This window comes from Bos indicus, chromosome 5 (assembly GCF_029378745.1).
Source record: "Bos indicus isolate NIAB-ARS_2022 breed Sahiwal x Tharparkar chromosome 5, NIAB-ARS_B.indTharparkar_mat_pri_1.0, whole genome shotgun sequence".
Lineage (NCBI taxonomy): Eukaryota > Metazoa > Chordata > Mammalia > Artiodactyla > Bovidae > Bos > Bos indicus.
Window position 1 is genome coordinate 110,165,686 of NC_091764.1, and position 20,819 is coordinate 110,186,504.

Below are 20,819 nucleotides of genomic sequence, written 5' to 3' on the forward strand. Positions count from 1 at the left end.
ATTCACAGAAGAGTATCACATAAACATATCCTATTAAGCTCAAACGTTCCCAAAAAGATTTCCTCTAGCTGAATCCCAAACGCCACTAGACACAAGGGGAAATGTGATGGGAGGATAGATCGGAATAGAAAGAAGTTCTAACCGACTGCAATAAAAACATTACTCTTAAAAAATTTTCAAAACCATATGACTATGTGAGCACGGTGCTGGGTACCCTCCTTAAGCCAACGAAGAGTTCCGGGGACTCGACGGGCCCTTTAAGCTTAAGCTTAGTTCCATGATGGTATCACCTTTTGGTAACCGACGACGCAAAGCAAGAACGCACAAGGAGATGGGGCGAGGCACTACTGTTTTAATGGCTAAACTAAGGCTCTTCACCCACACACCGGTTTGTGTTGGTCTGTTTTATAACCCTGTCCCTAACTCTAGGGTTTGATCAGGACTCGAACTCATTCAAACGCCCGGTTGTGAGCACCCCTCCCAGCGTGCAGTGCTGTAGGCGAGGGTGGGTCCTAGGACTTCTTCCTCCCCCCACAGCTGGCTTCATCTTGGCCTGCTCCAACATTAATGTCCAAAGTTGGGGGGCGGGGGGCTTTTCTCAATACCTTCGCACCGAATTGGACTAAACCTCCATTTTTACACTCGGTAAGTTTAGACTTTGGAGAGCAGAACATTTGAAGACCTTTTTTTCGCCTCAGGCAAACCTCTAGCACCTAAATCCATATTCAGGCCCCCATAGCCAAGTGACCCATCTCGCGAGAGGACGGCCGAGGGAGTGGTCAACCATCCTTTGAGAGGGATTACTTCTGGTTTCTCTTACTTTGCCCATTCTTTATTACCCTGAGATACTTAACGTTATTATTTATAAAATTTTGCAAGTACTGTAGAATCGCCTTCCTTGTAGAGCCTCTATTTGAAGAAGGAAGATAATGGTGTTTACTTGCGCCCTTCCCAACATGGCTACCTCAGCTTGCCGGCGGCCCCAGAAAAGCTTCCGGTTTCCCGGCGGCCTCCAGGGAGGTTGGACTTCCGGCGCCCAGACAGAGGAGAAGCCTGAGTTTTCTGCTCTCTCCAGGCTGGGCTCGCGGCCGCCGCAGCCATGTCGTACCCCGCTGATGATTACGAGTCTGAGGTAACTTGTCCTTGACGTGTGCCGGTCTCCGCCACAGGGGCAGGGCTTTTGGGATACTGACCCCCAAGAGGAAATGGTGTCTGCGCGTCTCTGGGAGGCCCCGCCGGCCTCGCCGCGTGCGCGTACTCATGCTACTGCCACTCACAGCTCTGGACTCCAGATCAGCCGGGTCTCGGCCGCCCACCTCGTGTGTCCGGTCCCCTCGTTCTCTCCTTTTCAAGCCCGGGGTCCGAGGCTGGAGATAAAGGGTTCTGTGTTTCTGTAACTGAACTCTGATTTCTTATGATTTGGGCTCAGTTCCGTCAAACCGCGCTGATTCCCATAGTCTCTTGTGCTTTGCTCTTCCGTATTGCAGCCGTAACGAGGTATTGTCATTGCCTATTTATTCTCCCTTTTCTCACAGGCACATGAGTCGCTCAAAAGCAGGGACTGTGTCTTGTTCGTCTTTGTGTCTTTTCAGTTCAGTTCACGGAGAAGGCAATGGCACCCCACTCCAGTACCCTTGCCTGGAAAATTCCATGGATAGAGGAGCCTGGTGGGCTGCAGTCCGTGGGGTCGCTAAGAGTCGGACACGACTGAGCGACTTCACTTTCACTTTTCACTTTGCTGCATTGGAGAAGGAAATGGCAACCCACTCCACTATTCTTGCCTGGAGAATCCCAGGGACCGCGGAGCCTCGTGGGCTGCTGTCTATGGGGTCGCACAGAGTCAGACACGACTGAAGTGGCTTAGCAGTTCAGTTCAGCCTCTCAGTCGTGTCCGACTCTGCGACCCCATGGACTGCAGCACGCTAGGCCTCCTTGTCCATCACCAGCTCCAGGAGCTTGCTCAAACTCATGTCCCTCGAGTCCGTGATGCCATCCAACTGTCTCATCCTCCGTCGTCCCGTTCTCCTGTCATCAGTCTTTGCCAGCATCCTGATTTTTTTCCAGTGAGTCAGTTTTTCGCATCAGGTGGCCAAAATATTGGAGCTTCAGCGTCAGTCCTGCCAATGAATTTTCAGGACTGATTTCCTTTAGGATGGACTGGTTTGACCTCCTTGAAGTCCAAGGGACCTTCAAGAGTCTTCTCCAACACCAGGGTTTGAAAGCATCAATTCTTCTGGGCTCAGCTTTCTTTATAGTCCAACACTCATATCCACACATGACTACTGGAAAAACCATAGCTTTAACTAGACGGACCTTTGTTGGCAAAGTAATGTCTCTGCTTTTTAATATGCTGTCTAGGCTGGTCATAGCTTTTCTTCCAAGTGTCTTTTAATTTCATGGCTGCAGTCACCATCTGCAGTGATTTTGGAGCTCAAAAAAATAAAAGTCTGTCAATGTTTCCATTGTTTCCCCATCTATTTGCCATGAAGTGATGGGACTAGAGGCCATGATCTTTGTATTCTGAATGTTTAGCTTTAAGCCAACTTTTTCACTCTCCTCTTTCACTTTCATCAAGAGGCTTTTGAGTTCCTCTTCACTTTCTGCCATAAGGGTGGTGTCATCTGCATATGTGAGGTTATTGATATTTCTCCTGGCAATCTTGATTCCAGCTTGTGCTTCATCCAGCCTGGCATTTCACATGATGTACTTTGCATATAAGTTAAATAAGCAAGGTGACAATATACAGCCTTGATGTACTCCTTTTCCTATTTGGAACCAGTCTGTTGTTCCATGTCCAGTTCTAACTGTTGCTTCTTGACTGCATACTGATTTCTCAGGAGACAGGTAAGGTGGTCTGGTAGTCCCATCTCTTTCAGAATTTTCCACAGTTTGTTGCGATCCATGCAGTCAAAGGCTTTGGCGTAGTCAATAAAGGATAAGTAGATGTTTTTCTAAAATTCTCTTGCTTTTTCGATGATCCAGTGGATGTTGGCAATCTGATATCTGGTTTCTCTGCCTTTTCTAAATCCAGCTTGGACATCTTCATGGTTCACATACTGTTGAAGCCTGGCTTGGAAAATTTTGATCATTACTTTTCTAGTGTGTGAGATGAGTGCAATTGTGCGGTAGTTTGAGCATTCTTCTGCATTGCCTTTCTTTGGGATTGGAATGAAGATTGACCTTTTCCAGTCCTGTGGCCACTGCTGAGTTTTCCAAATTTCCTGGCATATTGAGTTCAGCACTTTCACAGCATCATCTTTTAGGATTTGAAATAGCTCAACTGAAATTCCATCACCTCCACTAGCTTTGTTCCTAGTGATCCTTCCTAAGGCCCAGTTGACTTTGCATTCCAGGATGTCTTGCTCTAGGTGGGTGATCACACCATCGTGGTTATCTGGGTCACGAAGATCTTTTTTGTACAGTTCTTCTGTGTATTTTTGCCACCTCTTTTTAATATTTTCTGCTTCTGTCTTACTTGCCTTTGTGTCTTTAGGAACCTAGAACGAGCATGTTGGATTCACAGACTGGTGACTGTTTATTTGTGTCTCTTTTGTTAATAGGCTGCTTATGATCCCTATGCTTATCCCGGCGACTATGATATGCACACAGGTGAGTCTACGGGTTTGGCTAGCTGGGTGCTTCTGAGGATTGGCACCTTTTTGAATGTCTCACAGCTGCCTTGACGGGCACCTGTTTAAAACTAGGTGTTGATGATCCAGGTTTGGAGTCAGTTATTAGCTCTCAGCCAAAGGGTGGTACAGAGCCTATTAAACCAGGCTTTTTTCATGGTCCACCTCAGAGTCTTACAAAGGAAGGATGGTTGTCCTGGCTGTGGTTTTCCTTGTTAGGCTATTACCTGAAGAAGAAAATCTTGTGAAAAATTAAAGTTTAGTTGCTTGCACTGTCATATTGATAGAGAATGGCAGTTGGTTATTTATTTAAAAAATACTAAGTGCCTACTGCTTACTTCCTCTTAACCACAGTTCCACCCCCTTCCCGATAACCATCCCAAGTTCTGAGGGTAGACCTGGGTACAAGACAAATAAGGTTCTTGCTGTCATAGACTTTAGATTCTGGTGGGGGAATCAGTAAGCAAATAAATTACTTTAATAAGAAAATGACTAGTGGAAAATGTGAAGAAAGAGACCAGTGGGGATTGGGAGTGACATGGAGAGTGTTTAAAAAGGCATTACACCTAGTTTTATAGACATGAGTTTAGTTTCACGAGTGACCTTGCCCTCTTGTTATGTCATGCATACGAATTTGAAGTGTTTATCATATCCAATCTCTAGGAGATCCAAAGCAGGATCTGGCTTATGAACGTCAGTATGAACAGCAAACCTATCAAGTGATCCCTGAAGTGATCAAAAACTTCATCCAGTACTTCCACAAAACTGTCTCAGACTTAATTGACCAGAAGGTGTATGAGCTACAGGCCAGTCGTGTCTCCAGCGATGTCATTGACCAGAAGGTGTATGAGATTCAGGACATCTATGAGAACAGGTATGGGCCATTGGCTGAAATAATCTCCTACTGGGTGAGACTGGCTGAGTAATGCAGTCTGTAGAAGGGGGTGATATTTAATCATGATTCTGTAAAGAGAGTGCGCTAGGGTTTTCTGTGATTCTTTGGGGGTTACAGACATTATTTTATTGGACTCTATATCCAGAACTTGTACAAGGCCTAAAATAATACCATCAGTATTAATTATAATAGTAATTACATATATGATCAGTATAAATTAGACAGTGTCATGAGTGCTTTTCTTGTATTTACTCATGTACTCTTCACAGCAACCTTGTGAAGTAGGTACCATTGTTTTCCTCATTTTATAGTTGAGTAAACAAAGCACAGAAGGATCAAGTCACATAGTGGATGTTCTGAGTTTTGAACCTGCACAGTCTGTCACCAGAGCCTAATTTCTAAATTGTGCTGTACAACTTCTCAATGCATAATAGGATGAACAGAGCTCTTGAGTGGTTGCTTCTCAGTTTTTTTGTCTTAGTCATCCTTCTCCCCACTTTGTTCATGCCGTGTGACTTGTGGGATCTTAGTTCCCTGACCAGGGATCAAACCCAGGCCATGGCAGTGAAAGTGTCGAGTCATAACCACTGGACCACCAGGGAATTCCTGATTGCATCCTAGTTTTGAGGGCACTGCCCTTGTGTAAAGGGCTTTAGAAGTGAGACAGGTCAGTCAGAGCTGAATAGTCCGCAAAGACTTCAGGAGGAAATAGGGTTGTGAAGCATCTTGGGCATCAGTGTTTGGGTTGGATGCTCTAGGGCTGTTGCGGCATCAAACTGCAGCAAATACTGTTGCTGCCATGTTTGAAGAAGAGCACTCTTGGAAGTGGAAAGAGGGGAAGCTGAGGGAGGTGTGTGGGGGTGTCTGAAAGGTAGTTCTCAAGTCAGGGAACAGTGAGCAGCGAAATACAGCTCCAGAGTTCATGATACAAGAGCAGGAGATGATCTTGAAGAGCTTGGTGGTTGCCTAATTGATGTAAAAGAAATGTTTCACTGTATTAAGAAAGGTTGGGGTACAGAGTTGGGTTGAGGAAAGTTACAGAGTTGGAGGCTGTGGCCCTGGCTCTGGTTCTGTGACTTCTTCCCTTTACTGAGCTTGGGTACTTATCTATAAAATGTGACAGATCTCTAAAACAGATCCTTTCTGTTCAGACCCTTCCTGTTTTGGACTTACAGAGTATTTCTGTTTGGTTTTCAGCTGGACCAAGTTGACTGAAAGATTCTTCAAGAATACACCTTGGCCTGAGGCTGAAACCATTGCTCCGCAGGTTGGCAACGGTAGGTGTCCTAGGTGCTGGATGGGATCCTATGATTGGAAGTCATTAGAAAGTTCAGAATGGTCTGTATCTGTTTTGTTCTTCATTTTATTTCCCCAGAGTTTGGTGCATAGTAGATGTGACTTGTTGAATGAAAGCTGAATAAATGAAAAGAGGACAGATTTTTCATATGTGGTGAATGCTGAAAGTGAGATTTTTGTCTTACTGATTTCTTTTTCCCTGTGTAATTTTTGGGGTCATTACAGTTGCTCCAGAGTGGGCTTTCTGACCTCCTCACATTTCACTTTCTGATGGAGTCTTTTATATATGGTGTAAAGTATTAAGATCATGGCATCTGGTCCCATCACTTCGTGGGAAATAGATGGGGAAACAGTGGAAACAGTGTCAGACTTTATTTTTTGGGGCTCCAAAATCACTGCAGATGGTGATTGCAGCCATGAAATTAAAAGACGCTTACTCCTTGTAAGGAAAGTTATGACCAACCTAGATAGCATATTCAAAAGCAGAGACATTATTTTGCCAACAAAGGTCCGTCTAGTCAAGGCTATGGTTTTTCTAGTAGTCATGTATGGATGTGAGAGTTGGACTGTGAAGAAAGCTGAGCGCCAAAGAATTGATGCTTTTGAACTGTGGTGTTGGAGAAGACTCTTGAGAGTCCCTTGGACTGCAAGGAGATCCAACCAGTCCATTCTAAAGGAGATTGGTCCTGGGTGTTCATTGGAAGGACCGATGCTAAAGCTGAAACTCCAGTACTTTGGCCACCTCATTCGAAGAGTTGACTCGTTGGAAAAGACCCTGATGCCAGGAGGGATTGGGGGCCAGAGGAAAAGAGGACGACAGAGGATGAGATGGCTGGATGGCATCACCGACTCGATGGACATGAGTTTGCATGAACTCCGGGAGTTGGTGATGGACAAGGAGGCCTGGCGTGCTGCAATTCATGGGGTCGCAGAGTTGAACACGACTGAGCGACCGAACTGAACTGAACTGAAAGTAGGAAGAGCCAACCTCATTCTTTTGCATGTGGATACCCAGTTGTTCCAGTACCAGTTTTTGGGAAGACTTTTTTTCCGTTAAATTGCCCTGACAACCTTTTTGGAAATTAGTGATCATGTAAGGTTTATTTTTGGACTCTCATCTTGATTCCATTGATCTTTTATGACTGTACCAGCCACACTGTCTTAATGATTGTGGCTTTGGACAGTTTTGAAATTGGGAAGTATAAGTCCTCCAACTTTGTTGTTTTTCAAAATTGCTTTGGGTCTTCTGTGTCCCTTGAATTTCCATATTAATTTTAGGATCAGCTTGTCAGTTTTGGGATCAGCTTGGATTTTGTTAGAGATTGTGTTGTATCTGAGTATCAGTTTGAGAGAACCTCAGTTTGAGATTCTAACATTCCTCTCCAGTGGAGTCACATGGATTGTACTTCATTCCTTGAGCAAGGAGTTGTGATACCATGTGTGACCATAGTTGTCTACCATAGCAGCTCATTACAAACTCAACATGTACTGAAATTCCAGACTCTCAGAAGGAAAGCAGGTATTCAGTATAAAACATGTTGTTTGCACAAACAGTTTAAGGACACCAACCCTATCAGGTTAGTGGGAACCCTTCTGAAACCTGGGTTCCCAGATGCTGGTCAAGGAGCAGCTTTACTAGCAGGCCTAAGGATAATAGTCTCAGACCTGTATGTGAACTCTGCACAGCATCAGTATCTGAAGAGCTTCCGCACATCTCTCTTTTTTGTGGTTGCATCGTATCAATAGGATAAATTCCTTAAAATAGGATGTCTAAGTCAAAGATCCCCTTGCACGTGCAATTTCAATAGTTAAATGTCACGTTATCTTCCTAGGAGCTATTATTATGTCCTGGTTAAGCAACTGGATGGCAGCAATAACTAAACGGTGAAGGGATATGGGCCTGAATGAGGTTAAGATGAATTTGAAAGAGTAAAATGGGAAATGAATTTTCTCGTTGCATGTATTCTTGGAGTGTGAGTGTTAGATGTTTGATGTTGTTTAATCTCTGAAATCACATTTACCCTGTTACTTCCCACCAAGAGCTAAAACTGACTAGTTGTTCAGTGGATTCCTAAAGCACCCCTCTGCCATCTCTTTCAGATGCTGTCTTCCTGATTTTATACAAAGAATTATACTACAGGCACATATATGCCAAAGTCAGTGTGAGTATCTAAATGTTGCTGGCAGTTTTTAAACTCTGTGCCATTTTTGACCCTGAAACACAATTGCTAGTTTAATTTCTCCACCTCGAATAGTTCTCCTTGACTGGGCTTGGGCAGGTGGTAGTTTCACTGGAAGAGCATTTACTGTATTAGGCACTTTACCTTCATAATCTCATTTTTCAGACAGATTAAATACCTTGTCAGACCCCATGGTTAGTAAGCTGTGGGACTAAGACTCCAAGGCAGTGTTCTTTCTAGTCTATCAAAAATACACCGTTCATCATGTTGTTCCCCAGCTCAGACATCTTCAGTGGTTCTCATTTACCAGCAGCATGCAGTCTAGCTCCGGGGTCAGCAGCCTTCTATGTACAGAGGTAGTTAGTAAGTATTCTGGGCCTCTTTCACACTCTGTTCACCTCTGTAGTAGCCATGGACAGTGAGTACACATAGCTGTGTTCCAGGTGAGCTTTTTATTTACCAAAACAGGTGATGGTGCATTTGCTGAACCCCTGGCTTAATTCTTGTTTGGCCCTAAAAGACCTCTGCACTTCTGGCCCATTGAAGCCCACTGTAGCATTGTCTGCCTTACTCCCCAGCCTTCAAGCACCATACACATCTCTTTGCCTCTGTTAGTCCTGTTTTTCCTGAAGCACGTTCCCCTTGCTCCTCTGCTTGCCAGATGTGCGTACCTGGTGTCTAAAGGTCAGTTAAGGTTTTTGGCATAAAAGTTGGCCCTTAGGGTCAGATACTCAGGATCGCTTTGAACTGCTGTAGCACTTACTGTCTTCCCTATCACTGGAGTGCTCTTTACATGCTAAGAAGCGGGGAGCAGACATCAGTTCTCATGTATGTTTGACCCTTGAACAACATAAGTTGGAACTGTGTGGGTCCACTTACATGCAGATATTTTCAGTAAATATACTACAGAGTTGACTCTGCAGATAATGGAAAAACCAAGTGTATGGAGGGCCGACTCTGTGTTATACATAGATTTTTGACCGGAGGGTTGGCACCCCTGACCTGCATGTTTACAAAGGTCAGCTGTATTTGTCTTCAGCTCTCAGTGGCAGGCCGTGAATAGAGTCCGTTAGGTTAAATGTGTCCTCCTGTCTTCTGCTTTCTTTACAGGGAGGACCCTCCTTGGAGCAGAGGTTTGAATCGTATTACAACTACTGCAATCTCTTCAACTACATTCTTAGTGAGTCTGAGGTTATGATGAAACCTAATATTTGTCTTCATCTCTTTTTAACAGGATTTTAACATGCAGGTGGGAAGAGGGGAGGTCTTGAGATTCATAGTCCTTTTAAGAGAGAAATTAAAAATTGTGTTCTGCAACCTTTCTGAATGGGTGTAGTCATTGACTTCAGTCTGACTTTTCTGTGGTCTTCTGCACAGATGCTGATGGTCCTGCTCCCCTTGAACTCCCCAACCAGTGGCTCTGGGACATCATCGATGAGTTCATCTACCAGGTAGCTGGTCAGCTGTGGTTTCAGCTGGGGAATGGAATTACAAGGTAATTTCTGCTTTTTACAAGCTTTACACAAATTGTACAGCTATGTATTTATTCTATAAATAGGAAAGATGGCACTTCTGTTTTGAAAAAGAACAAATGGTTATGAAGACTATGGGAAAGGTTTATGATACATAAAGCATTAAGCAGTAAATGCTTTAAATGTGTAAAATTGTGTAAATGCTGTAAAATTGTGTATACAGCACAGTCTACAAGCTCATCAAGAAAATTCCTCTGTACAGGAAAAAGGACAGGAAGGATATTCACCAAAATATTAACAAAGATTAGCTCCTTTGCTGACATTTAAAATGTTTTTCTTGTATATTTTTCTAATTTTTAAAAGATTTTAAATGCATATATCATTTTCACATTTAAAATCTTTTCAATGGGACTTTCCTGGCAGTTTAGTGGCTAAGACTCTGAGCTCCCAACATAGGGTGCCCAGGTTCGCTCCCTGGTCAGGGAACTAGATTTCATATGCTGCAGCCAAGAGTTAACATGCCATAGCTACAAGATCCTGCAGCTAAAGGGCCCCCATGCTGCAACTAAGACCTGGTGCAGCCAAAAAAAAAAAATCTTTCAAATGATTATGAATTCACAGAAAGGTACGTATAATTTAACCATAGGAGGGCAGAAATTTTACACCCACTATAATTGCTAACCTATACCAAAGACCCAACAAACATGAAGCAAGAAAACAGAATGCTAACCATACAGTAAAAAGGAGTGAAAAAGCTCAAGTACAGCCAGTTTTGCTATCAGAGTCCTGCAAGAGTCTGATGGGTGTGTCACAGACTCTGAATGGAAAATTACAGCATTTCCACCAAAATAATGAAACTACCATGTGGACACCTGATTCAAGATAAGCTAGACACTGGCTAATGATTGTGAAAGCTGATAAACATCTTTTACTGTTGTGAAAAAGAAAAGATAAGCTAGACATAAACTCACAGGCATAGAGAACAAACCAGTGGTTACCACTGGGAAGAGGGGAGGCAATATAGCGGTGGGGAAGTAACTATTAGGGGCAAACTATTAGGTATAAAACAAGCTACAGGGATATATTATACAACAGGGGGAATATAGCCAATATTTTGTAACAACTATAAATGAAGTATAACCTGTAAAAATTGTGAATCACTATACTGTACACTTGTAACTTATATAATATTGTACTTCAACTATGCTTCGATTTAAAAGAGAGAGAAAGTAAACCTATTTAAAAAAGGTAAACTAAAAATAAAATAAAATTAAAAAAAATTTAAAAAGGTAAACTAGACTTTCTGTGGAAGGGAAGTATAATTAGAATATTCTCTGGCCATACACTAGAGGTATTAAAAAGAGAATATATCATTTTTCCTTGAAAAGCCATATAGGTTACCACCCAAATATTCCACAATATTAAAGTTCATGGAAGAGATGAAATTGGAGAGCGCTGAAAAGCCCTCCAGTTTCTAGGCCTGCTCACTATGCTCTGCCAGGGATAAGGGACCCACTCAAGGCCCAGCTCCCTGAGGGGAACAACCTCCTCTTCATGCCTGCTCTCCTATCCATGGCCCTTTATCCACACTTATATTTTATCTGTTGACCACAGCATCGCACTCTCACAATAGAATGATGGCCACGTGAGATACGGCAGAATCACAACACCCAAAGATGCCTATGGCTAAATAGCCAGAATTTATGGATAGGCTACCTTACATAGCAAAAGGGACCTCACAGACAGGATTAAGGTTAGCAACCTCTAGCTAGATTACTGGAGAAGGCAATGGCACCCCACTCCGGTACTCTTGCCTGGAAAATCCCATGGACGGAGGAGCCTGGTCAGCTGCAGTCCATGGGGTCAAGAAGAGTCGGACACGACTGAGTGACTTCACTTTCACTTTTCACTTTTCACTTTCACTTTTCACTTTCACGCATCGGAGAAGGAAATGGCAACCCACTCCAGTGTTCTTGCCTGGAGAATCCCAGGGACGGGGGAGCCTGGTGGGCTGCCGTCTATGGGGTCGCACAGAGTCAGACACGACTGAAGCGACTTCGTAGCAGCAGCAGCTAGATTATCCTGGATTTTGCAGGCCCAATCTAACACATGAGTAACATCAGAGAACCTTTTCCCATTGGTAGAACCAGTGTGCGGACTCAGTCTCCTATCGCTGACTCTGAAGATGAAGGGAGAGGACTACGAGCCAAGGAACGTGGGCAGCCTCAGGAGCTGGGAAAGGCAGGGAAACAAATTCTTCCTGGAGCCTTCGGCAAGAAATACAGCCCCACTGACACTCTGAGTTCAGCCTGATGAGACCTAAGCTGGACTTCCAACCTTCATAGTTGTATGATGACAAACTGGTGCTGTTTTACACAACTATATCTGTGGTTATTTGTTACAGCAGTTACAGAAAACCAATATACCACTTTTCCCTGATTCACAGAATGAATTAAGTCAGTGGATAAAATTAAATCTTTTTTTTCCCTATAACTTGTCTTGTACCTTTGATGCTGCTACTGCCCTATCAGCTAGTAAAGGATGAAGAGCAACAACAACAACAACAAAAAAAACAGCCGTGTCCTGCTAGGAGCCCACCCCTGCCTTTCAGATGTTCTGTCAACTTAAGTTTGAGAACCCCACTACCACCAAGCCTCAGGAAGCAGCGGAAGGGCTCTATGCAGATGGTGGCTCTCCTGGCGGTTCAAGTTGATTGATTTTCATTCCTTTTAGCCACAAGGTCCCAAAAACTCCCACTCTGTGGCTGGGTGCCAGGGATACAAAAGCTCCTGCCATGAGGGGGCTCACAGGGTAATAAACACTCTGACACCAGTAAGGACAGGGTGGCAGGCAAGCGTGGGAAGAGTAAGCATCTGCACCAGACTTGTCATCTGTAAGACGACAGCAGTTATACAACAGATACAGTGGTCCCAGGGCTGAGCTGGCAGAATTCAAGCACTGTCTTCCCAGGTACTGGTGATGTGGACTTTTCCTCCCCTGACCAGACCACGGAGCCAGACTCACTCTGCACACTCACCTGTTTCCACATCGTTGGCATTGGCTGAGTCCCTCAGCCTTTTCAGAGCTGTGAAGAGAATAAGAGTGCCAGTTAAAAAAACAAACAAAAAAACCCAGCAATGGCCATGATGAAGCAGAAAGTGATGGCTTCCTGGGAACTTCCTGGCAGTCCAGTGGTTAAGGACCCATGTGTGTGTCGCACACAGCACTGCCAAATGGAAAAAAAAAAAAAATCTAAAAGGAAAGAGAGGTGCCAGGATATAACCAGGAGAAACCTGAAATGTGACACAGCTCGTGCAAAAGCCACATTTTGTAGCAAATCCTCCAAGGCCTTTGCAGCCAGATCTTGGCTCTGCCACTTTGTGACCTTGAACAAGTTAGTTAAGCCCCTGGGCTTCAGATCTATCAAGTACAAACAAGGTTGAGCTCTGTCCTGACAGTCCTAAGTTGTTGCAAAAATCAAATGAGATGATTTACACAAAACTCTTTGTGAGCTGGTTACACATATAATCTTATATTCTCCTTCAAAACAGGCCACTCCCAAATGGCATATTTAAATTTGATAATTCCCACAGAGAAACTTTTTTTCTCCACAATGACACTACCTCTATATTAAAGGCTAATAGAAAGCAATACTTTTATCATCAGAGAAATGGACAAAAATTACAATTCAGATATATAATGATTCCTTACATTCATACAGCATTTTCAAATTCTCAATTAATCCTCATAACACCACTAAGATACGAGTAGGTCCTAGAGGGAATCTAAAAGTCCCCATTCTTAAATTTTTCAGGGTGTTGGTTTCCATGGCATCCATAAAATGTAAAAGAAATATGGAAGAAGTATCAGAGCAGGAGTTCTAACACCAGCACAACCAACTTTTACTGATGTGACTTCAGTCAGTTCAGTTCAGTCGCTCAGTTGTGTCCAAATCTTTGCGACCCCATGAATCGAGGCATGCCAGGCCTCCCTGTCCATCACCAACTCCCGGAGTTCACTCAGACTCACATCCATCGAGTCGGTGATGCCATCCAGCCATCTCATCCTCTGTCGTCCCCTTCTCCTCTGCCCCCAATCCCTCCCAGCATCAGGGTCTTTTCCAATGAGTCAACTCTTTGCATGAGGTGGCCAAAGTTCTGGAGTTTCAGCTTTAGCATCACTCCTTCCAAAGATGGAATGTGACTTAGAGCAAGACAGTTATTTCTCCAAGCCTCAGTTTTATCTTCAGTAAAGTGGGAACAGTATCTGGATCTTGATGAGTTATTATGAGGATCAAAAACCGTCACAGGGCTTCCCTGGTGGTCTAATGGTTAAGAATCTGCCTGCCAATACAGGGGACACGGGTTTGATTCCTGGTCCAGGAAGATCCCACAGGCCTCTGAGCAACTAAGCTCATGCGCCACAACTACTGAACCTGAATTCTAGAGCCCAGAAGCTGCAGCTACTGAAGTGTGTACCTAGAGCCCATGCTCTGCAACAGGAGAAGCCACCGCCAGGAGAAGCCTGCGCACCGCAATAAGGAATAGCCCCCACTCACCATAACTACAGAAAGCCTGCGCTCAGCAAAGACGGCCCAGCAGAGCCAAAAATAAATAAATCTTAAAAAGAAAAGAAAATGACCACATTATCACCCAACATTGTCTGGCACACGTTGATGGCCAAATATTGACTATACATTCCCTACTTTACCTAACTCTTGTCAACATTCCTGTAAAGCATACCATTCCCATTTTACAGATAAGAAAACTACAACTGAAAGGGTCTGTAGTTTGCCTAAGGCCACCATGAGCTAGAAAAGTCCAACCCAGGTCTGTGCATTTAAAGAAGCTGGTACGACTTGGCTCTGATACGAAAATATTCTCCACTACCCCATGTATTATCTACACCTGGGGCTAGGAATCCGTTTCTACTCAGGAACTACCCAATGTGAAAAGCCTCCGGGACTGTTTCTGAGCAGGAAGACTACTTTTTTTTTTTTTTTTTTACACTCATGGTCCTTAGCAGTCATACGACTACTATTCCTACTGGAAGGGGACTCAGGGGTCACTCCAGGTCCGTAGCGCAGACGTCGGAGGACTCATCCTGAGCGGGCTGGGGAGATCAGCCGAGGCCAGCCCCGCCTCCCGCCGCGCTCCTCACCGTGCACCTCCTTGCCAGTGGGCCCGAGCCGGCGGTGGGGCCTGGCGGCGCGCCGCAGCCTGCCCGCGGGGATCTTACAGCGCAGCTCATCGCGGGGCTCCGCGTCCTGCTGCCACAGGACATGCAGGTAGCGCAGCGGGGACTGGGCCCCGCCGGACGCCCCGGCCCGGGAGGCCCGCGCCGCCGCCCAGCGCAGACCCAAAGTCGGCGAAGGAGAAGAGGCCCTCGGGACCCGTCAGCGGCTCTGGCGCCACCGCGCACTCGCCGTCGGAGCTTGAGCGGCCAGAGCGCGACTCGTCGTCCGCGCCCCCGGCGGCGGCTGCCATGGCAACGGCTCCGCGCGGGCCTGGCCGCCTGAGGAGCCTCGTGCCTGAAGGACCAACGGACCCGCTTCCCTCCGCCCTAATGGCTCGCTGTCAGCGGACGAGCTGGCGGGCCGGGCCTGCAACCACGGCAACCGGGTCGGGGGGCGGTCTCGGGGAGGGGAGCGGGGCCGTTTCGGACCAATGAAAACCCTTCCAACTGCAATAGACCTCGTTTCCGGCAGTATGACTGATGGGTATAAGGACCAATCGCAAATTTGAGCTGCTCAATCCCCTCGCCTTACTTCCCTACCGGAGCCAATAAAATAGCTGAGTTTAAGACACTTTTTTTTTCTTATTTCTCCTATCGGAACAAGGGAAAGATAACGGGCAGATGCCCTAGCCAATCACGTTAAGATGATGTGCAGCCAATCACAAAGGAAAGTGAAGAATCCAGGGGGGGCGGGGAAAGGAGAGGAAGAAAATGTTTAAATCAATGAACGTAAAAAAAAAAAAAAAACTTCCTAAAAATACACAGTGTTAAGTAGGAAATGAGAATACGTTAAAATGTGGGGCTAGCAACACGAACTGTGTAGTAATAGCTTTTAAAGGCGATAAATTCCGTTCGTTCTCTCCGTAACCCTGGCGTTGATCACTAATTTACAAAAAAATGAATTCTGTAATTCAAGGACTTTCCTGAGGCTCAGACGTTAAAGAATATGCCTGCTATGTAGGAGACCCGGGTTCGATCCCTGGATCGGGAAGCTCCCCTGGAGAAGGAAATGGCAACCCACTCCAATATTCTTGCCTGGAAAACCCCATGGACAGAGGAGTCTGGCGGGGAGTCCAGTCCATAGGGTCACGAAGAGTCGGACACGACTGAGCTACTAACACTGTAACTCAACATCATTACACGAGAGTGATCAACATTTGAGTCTGAGAGCCAATCACTGAGCCAGCAAATTCTCTGTGCTAAGTCCTGGACACAGAATCAGACTACGCTCCGAGAGGCTCACGTCGGATGGGAGAAGTCAGAGCCGGAAACAAGGAAGTGTTCCGCAAACCGCTAACGGTGAGCTTAGCAACCTCTCCCAGGTACCCTGCTTTGTAAGAATTTTCACAACCCTGAATCCCACATGCACTTCTGTAAAGTGAGCAAAGAGGATCACCGCTACTTCATAGACGAGGGGCTGAAACCAGAGAGATAACGGACTTGTTCACGGATGCCCAGCTCTCTTGAGAGGAAGACTGTCCTGGCAAAAGTTGTTCCTTGTTATTCAGCGCAGTGAAAATGTAATCTTTTTCTGACAGTTGAAAAGCACTTTCAGATTTTGCAGTGTTCTCAGAACACCGCTATAAAGTTTATCATTGTAACATATGGAGAAAAATATTTATTATTGTTATTCTTCTCCTCTGCCCCATGCAGGAGAAGGGCATATGCCAAGTTCATTTGTATCTAGAAAGAAACATTGAATGGGTACTATTTACCAAGTGCTTAATATATATGATGCCATTTAGTTCTCCTTCACAAGAGCCTTAGCAGGTAGATATTATTATACTGACTTAGCAGAATAGGAAACTGTAGTCTTGAAATGTCATATGAATCAACCAGGGGTATGAGACTAGAAAGTTGGAGAACTGGGATATGAACATAGAAAATCCTCTCTTTCCATCACACTGCTCTCTTTAATAAAGAGCCCACTGGAAACCTGCGTCCAGAGAATGTAAGTGACTTCTGGGTGTTTATACCTCAATTCTGCCGAGTGTACCCTGAATTAACTTTATTACTCATTCCTCAACTTTTTCCATGTAATAACCTCCAAAATAATCTTCATCCCTCCAGTCTCTCTTTGAAGAATCAAGGTTTACTTGTTGTCTAAAGCACAATTCTCTTCATGTCCTACTAGTGGATCTGGTCTTCAAGCCATCTGGTCTCCTAAGATGTTTGCGTTGTCAGAAATCTTTTAATTTAAACAGGATCCCTAAACTTTAGAGGTTGCTGTTACTTCTAAATTTTAAGTCAGCTTTGTTGAAGTGCATAGCCCAACCCTTTGTGTGTTGCAAGATCCACTTGTTATTTGGGATTGGAAGAATGGGATGTGGGTTGGATGTGGACCCAGTTAGCCTAACCCAGATGAGTTTTAGAGCGGAACTTGGGACTATGAAATTGTATTCCCTCATAATGCCTGGCTCAGCAACTGGAGCCAGTATACTGTAACTATTTGACTAACTTACTGGTTGAATGAATGAATGCATGAGTAAAGATAGCATGTCCCAGTGGTTAAGACCATCAACATTGGACCATAAATATGTAGTTTTATGGCTCTGAGCAAGTGACTTTCCTTTTCGTATCATCAATTTCCTTAGCCACAAAAGTAAGAGTAGTCCCTATATCATGTTAGTGCATGCTCACTCAGTCATGTCCAACTCTTTGGGACCCCATGTGCTGTAGCCCACCAGGCTGCTCTAGAGGCCCATGAAATTTTCCAGGCAAGAGTACTGGAGTGGGTTGCCATTTCCTGTTTCAATGATCTTCCCAAACCAGTGATCAAAGCCAAAGATAAAAGAACCTAGTGGAGAAGGCAATGGCAACTCACTCCAGTACTCTTGCCTGGAAAATCCCATGGATGGAGGGGCCTGGTAGGCTGCAGTCCATGGGGTCACACAGAGTCGGACATGACTGAGCAACTTCACTTTCACTTTTCCTTTCACGCATTGGAGAAGGAAATGGCAACCCACTCCAGTGTCCTTGCCTGGAGAATCCCAGGGACGGGGGAGCCTGGTGGGCTGCCGTCTATGGGGTTGCACAGAGTCGGACACGACTGAAGCGACTTAGCAGCAGCAGTAGCAGCAGTACAGAGTGTGATGGTTATTGCTCAAAGTATGATAGTTGTTCTTATAAAGAAGTTTAGGATGCAGGTCAGTTCAGTTCAGCTGCTCAGTTGTGTCTGACTCCCTGTCCATCACCAACTTCCAGAGCCTGCTCAAACTCGTGTCCATCGAGTTGGTGATGCCAGTGCAAATCCTATGCAATTGTGGGCATATCACACTGGCATGAACTTGATCTAAGGGTGCTGCAAGCATTCATATGCAAGTCATTATGTTTGGTCAGTTAGCAAATAGAACATGGAGCACTTAATGGGAGACAAAGAAAGTACCTCTAATGTTGTCAAGTGGGAAAAGCTTCTGGTTGGGAATCCAAGGGCTTGTGTTCTAAGACCTACTCTGCCAAGACTCACTTCATAATTTGGGGACGAGTGTTTCCTTTCTTTGGGCTTCAGTCTTCACATCAAAAGTATTGTTCTAGGTCAGATATTGACACTGGCTCAGGATGGCTTGGCTTTCCCTTCATTCATTCCTTCATCCTGTTGGCCTACACAATTTGAACTGGTTTCCAACATTAAAAAATTTAGATCTTTCCCATAAAACTTTTTATTTCCAGATTCTTTAAAAAATAAGACAGTATAGCAATACACGACCAACTCTCCCACATGGCAATGGTTGGCTGGAGCTGCATAGCAACTTTCCCCTTTAGATGGGGCATGGTATTCTGGTTTGCCACAGTCCCCACCACTCTCTGTTACCTCCATTTGAGGCCTAAAGGCAGTTACCGTTTGTCCTCATACCTGTGATTTTTTTTTTAATGGAGCTAAGAGGAAATTAAAATATCACTTGTCTCCATCAAATGTGGAATAATAAAAACTAGCGTGGAGGAAAATTATTTAGTATGTAAAAGCATGATGTACAGTGATAGTGTGACTTCTTTATGCCATTCTAGAGAATTTCTAATAAACCTACATAAGGGACATCTGACTTTCTGGGGAAATTTAACTTTGACTAACAATTGACAAGGACTCAGAGATGTTTTTTATAACTCTGTAAAGTTAGAGGTTAGCTTGTAGGAAACTGATAAGGTACAGTGATTTTTGTATATCCAGTAAAGAACGTAACACCAGAGTTATGGTTTTGTTACTCTGGAGGGTAAGACACAGATTTGGATCTAATTTAGCAGTCATATTTCTTTCTTTCTATTTTTTGGCTGCACAGGATCTTCGTTGTGGCATGCAAGTTTCTCCAGTTGCAGATGTGGGATCTTAGTTCCCTGACCAGGGATTGAACCCATGTCCTCTGCTTTGGAAGGTGGATTGTTAACCACTGGACCACCAAGTAAGTCCCTAGCAATCATATTTCAGCATTTCTTTGCCCATTCTAGTGCATGTGTGCCCGGTTGTGTCTGACACTTTCTTTGCCCATCAACTATTCTCAAATTCTTTTCAGGCCATGTCTGTCATACTGCTGTTTCCTTCATTAATGAATAACTAAGCTCACTCTTTATTGGTATGAGAATTATGTTTTTAATCTCTTAGTGGTATTAATCTTTTACCTACTGTAGAAGTTCCAAAGATTTTTCATTAGTCATTTGTTGTTAATTTTACTTATAATTTTTAAGTGAAATTTACTCATGTGAAGAGTTGACTCATTGGAAAAGACTCTGATGCTGGGAGGGATTGAGGGCAGGAGGAGAAGGGGACAACAGACGATGAGATGGCTGGATGGCATCACTGACTCGATGGACGTGAGTCTGAGTGAACTCCGAGAGTTGGTGATGGACAGGGATGCCTGGCGTGCCGCAATTCATGGGGTCACAAAGATTCGGACACGACTGAGCGACTGAACTGAACTGAGGTTTAAAGTATATACAAGAAATTTCCACGTTTTAACACAAGGCCACTGATTTCTGATAAATGTATACACTCAGGTGACTATCACCTCAATCAAGATATGTAGCATGACACAGAAATATATATATGAGCACGACAATTATATTTGTAACAATTTGAGAATTGCTATTTTAGATTGTAGAAAGAAGGACAGGCCCTTTTCAGAAAAGTAGGTAAATATTTATTTGCAGGCAAGAAAAACAGTCTTCAATAGTCTCTATCAAAGAAGGCTACAATTTAACATACATTCGGAAACAGCCTCCTACTTGTTTTTTTTTTTTTTTTCCAATCTAGTGAACTCCTGTACCAGATGATCCCTAAAGATACTTCTGCTTCTGATTTATGAAGACTCAGCTACTTGTCTCTCAAGGCCTACATACTACTGCCCCAAAGGGCAGTGAGCAGAGGCTTCTGAGATCATTTCAGGAGAGTGAAACAAACAAGATAATACATCAACTACAAACAAACTCAAGATTCTTGGGAAGTGGGGCTTGACATGAACAGAGCTGAAGAGCCCAGGATGACTATTAAATATAACTAATGGCTTTTCTGCATCAGAATTTCTTGCTTCAAATCCCAAGCAAAAGATCAAGAGAAACAGGCTAGCTTTTCAACTGCTAAATTCTCTCAGTAACTCTCTCAGGTAAAATTATTCCAGGAGCTTTTTTCTGCCCCCAGTTTCTTTCCCTTTGAAGTACTGGTTTTCCATTAACAAGGGAGCCTTGCAAAATCAAACACTCCGTGATCAGACATTACATAGTCTACAATGGGGGCCCAGCTACTCTCAGGTCAAAGTTGGGTTTCTTTCTTTTCTAAAAAAATTGTCTTCCTTGGATCTTAATTGTGGCATGTGGGATCATCATTTGGGTGCGTGGATTCTAGTTTAGGGGGCACCTGGGCTCCATAAGTTGTGGCATGTGGGATCTTAGTTCCCATCAGGGATGGAACCCATGTTCCCTGCATTACAAGGCAGATTCAAATTACACAAGGAATAAACAACAGAAAATAACAAACCAAAAACGAGAGAGGAAAGAGATTTATTTATTTAGAACGAAGGATCACAACGAAAATTGTGGGAGAAATCTTGCAATTACAATTTGTAATTTTAAAAAGCTAACAACACAAACATTATGAAATCCAGAAATGAAGCCCTAATTTTCTTAA

General features: G+C 44.1%; 1 protein-coding gene and 1 long non-coding RNA gene across 2 annotated transcripts; both read left to right on the top strand.

The window, feature by feature from the left end:
• The first annotated feature begins 986 nt into the window (after window positions 1–986).
• LOC139183049 (eukaryotic translation initiation factor 3 subunit L-like) lies at window positions 987–11,785 on the top strand. The gene is made up of 8 exons (XM_070788791.1): window positions 987–1,132; window positions 3,561–3,609; window positions 4,293–4,503; window positions 5,722–5,801; window positions 7,921–7,982; window positions 9,111–9,180; window positions 9,378–9,495; window positions 11,617–11,785. Exons 1-8 carry the CDS (start codon window positions 1,100–1,102, stop codon window positions 11,783–11,785), a joined length of 792 nt encoding a protein of 263 aa, XP_070644892.1. The 5' UTR covers window positions 987–1,099.
• A 3,620-nt stretch (window positions 11,786–15,405) lies between these two features.
• LOC139183241 (uncharacterized) lies at window positions 15,406–20,200 on the top strand. The gene is made up of 3 exons (XR_011566831.1): window positions 15,406–16,006; window positions 18,982–19,101; window positions 19,950–20,200. It is a non-coding gene; the product is annotated as an uncharacterized lncRNA (long non-coding RNA).
• The last annotated feature ends 619 nt before the right edge of the window (window positions 20,201–20,819 follow it).

Bases quoted from the DNA above. Each gene is read 5' to 3' on its own strand.
- LOC139183049 (XM_070788791.1), top strand. From the start codon at position 1,100: ATGTCGTACCCCGCTGATGATTACGAGTCTGAG. The intron at 3,610-4,292 runs GTGAGTCTACGG...TCCAATCTCTAG, and splicing joins CGACTATGATATGCACACAG to GAGATCCAAAGCAGGATCTG. The intron at 5,802-7,920 runs GTAGGTGTCCTA...CATCTCTTTCAG, and splicing joins TGCTCCGCAGGTTGGCAACG to ATGCTGTCTTCCTGATTTTA.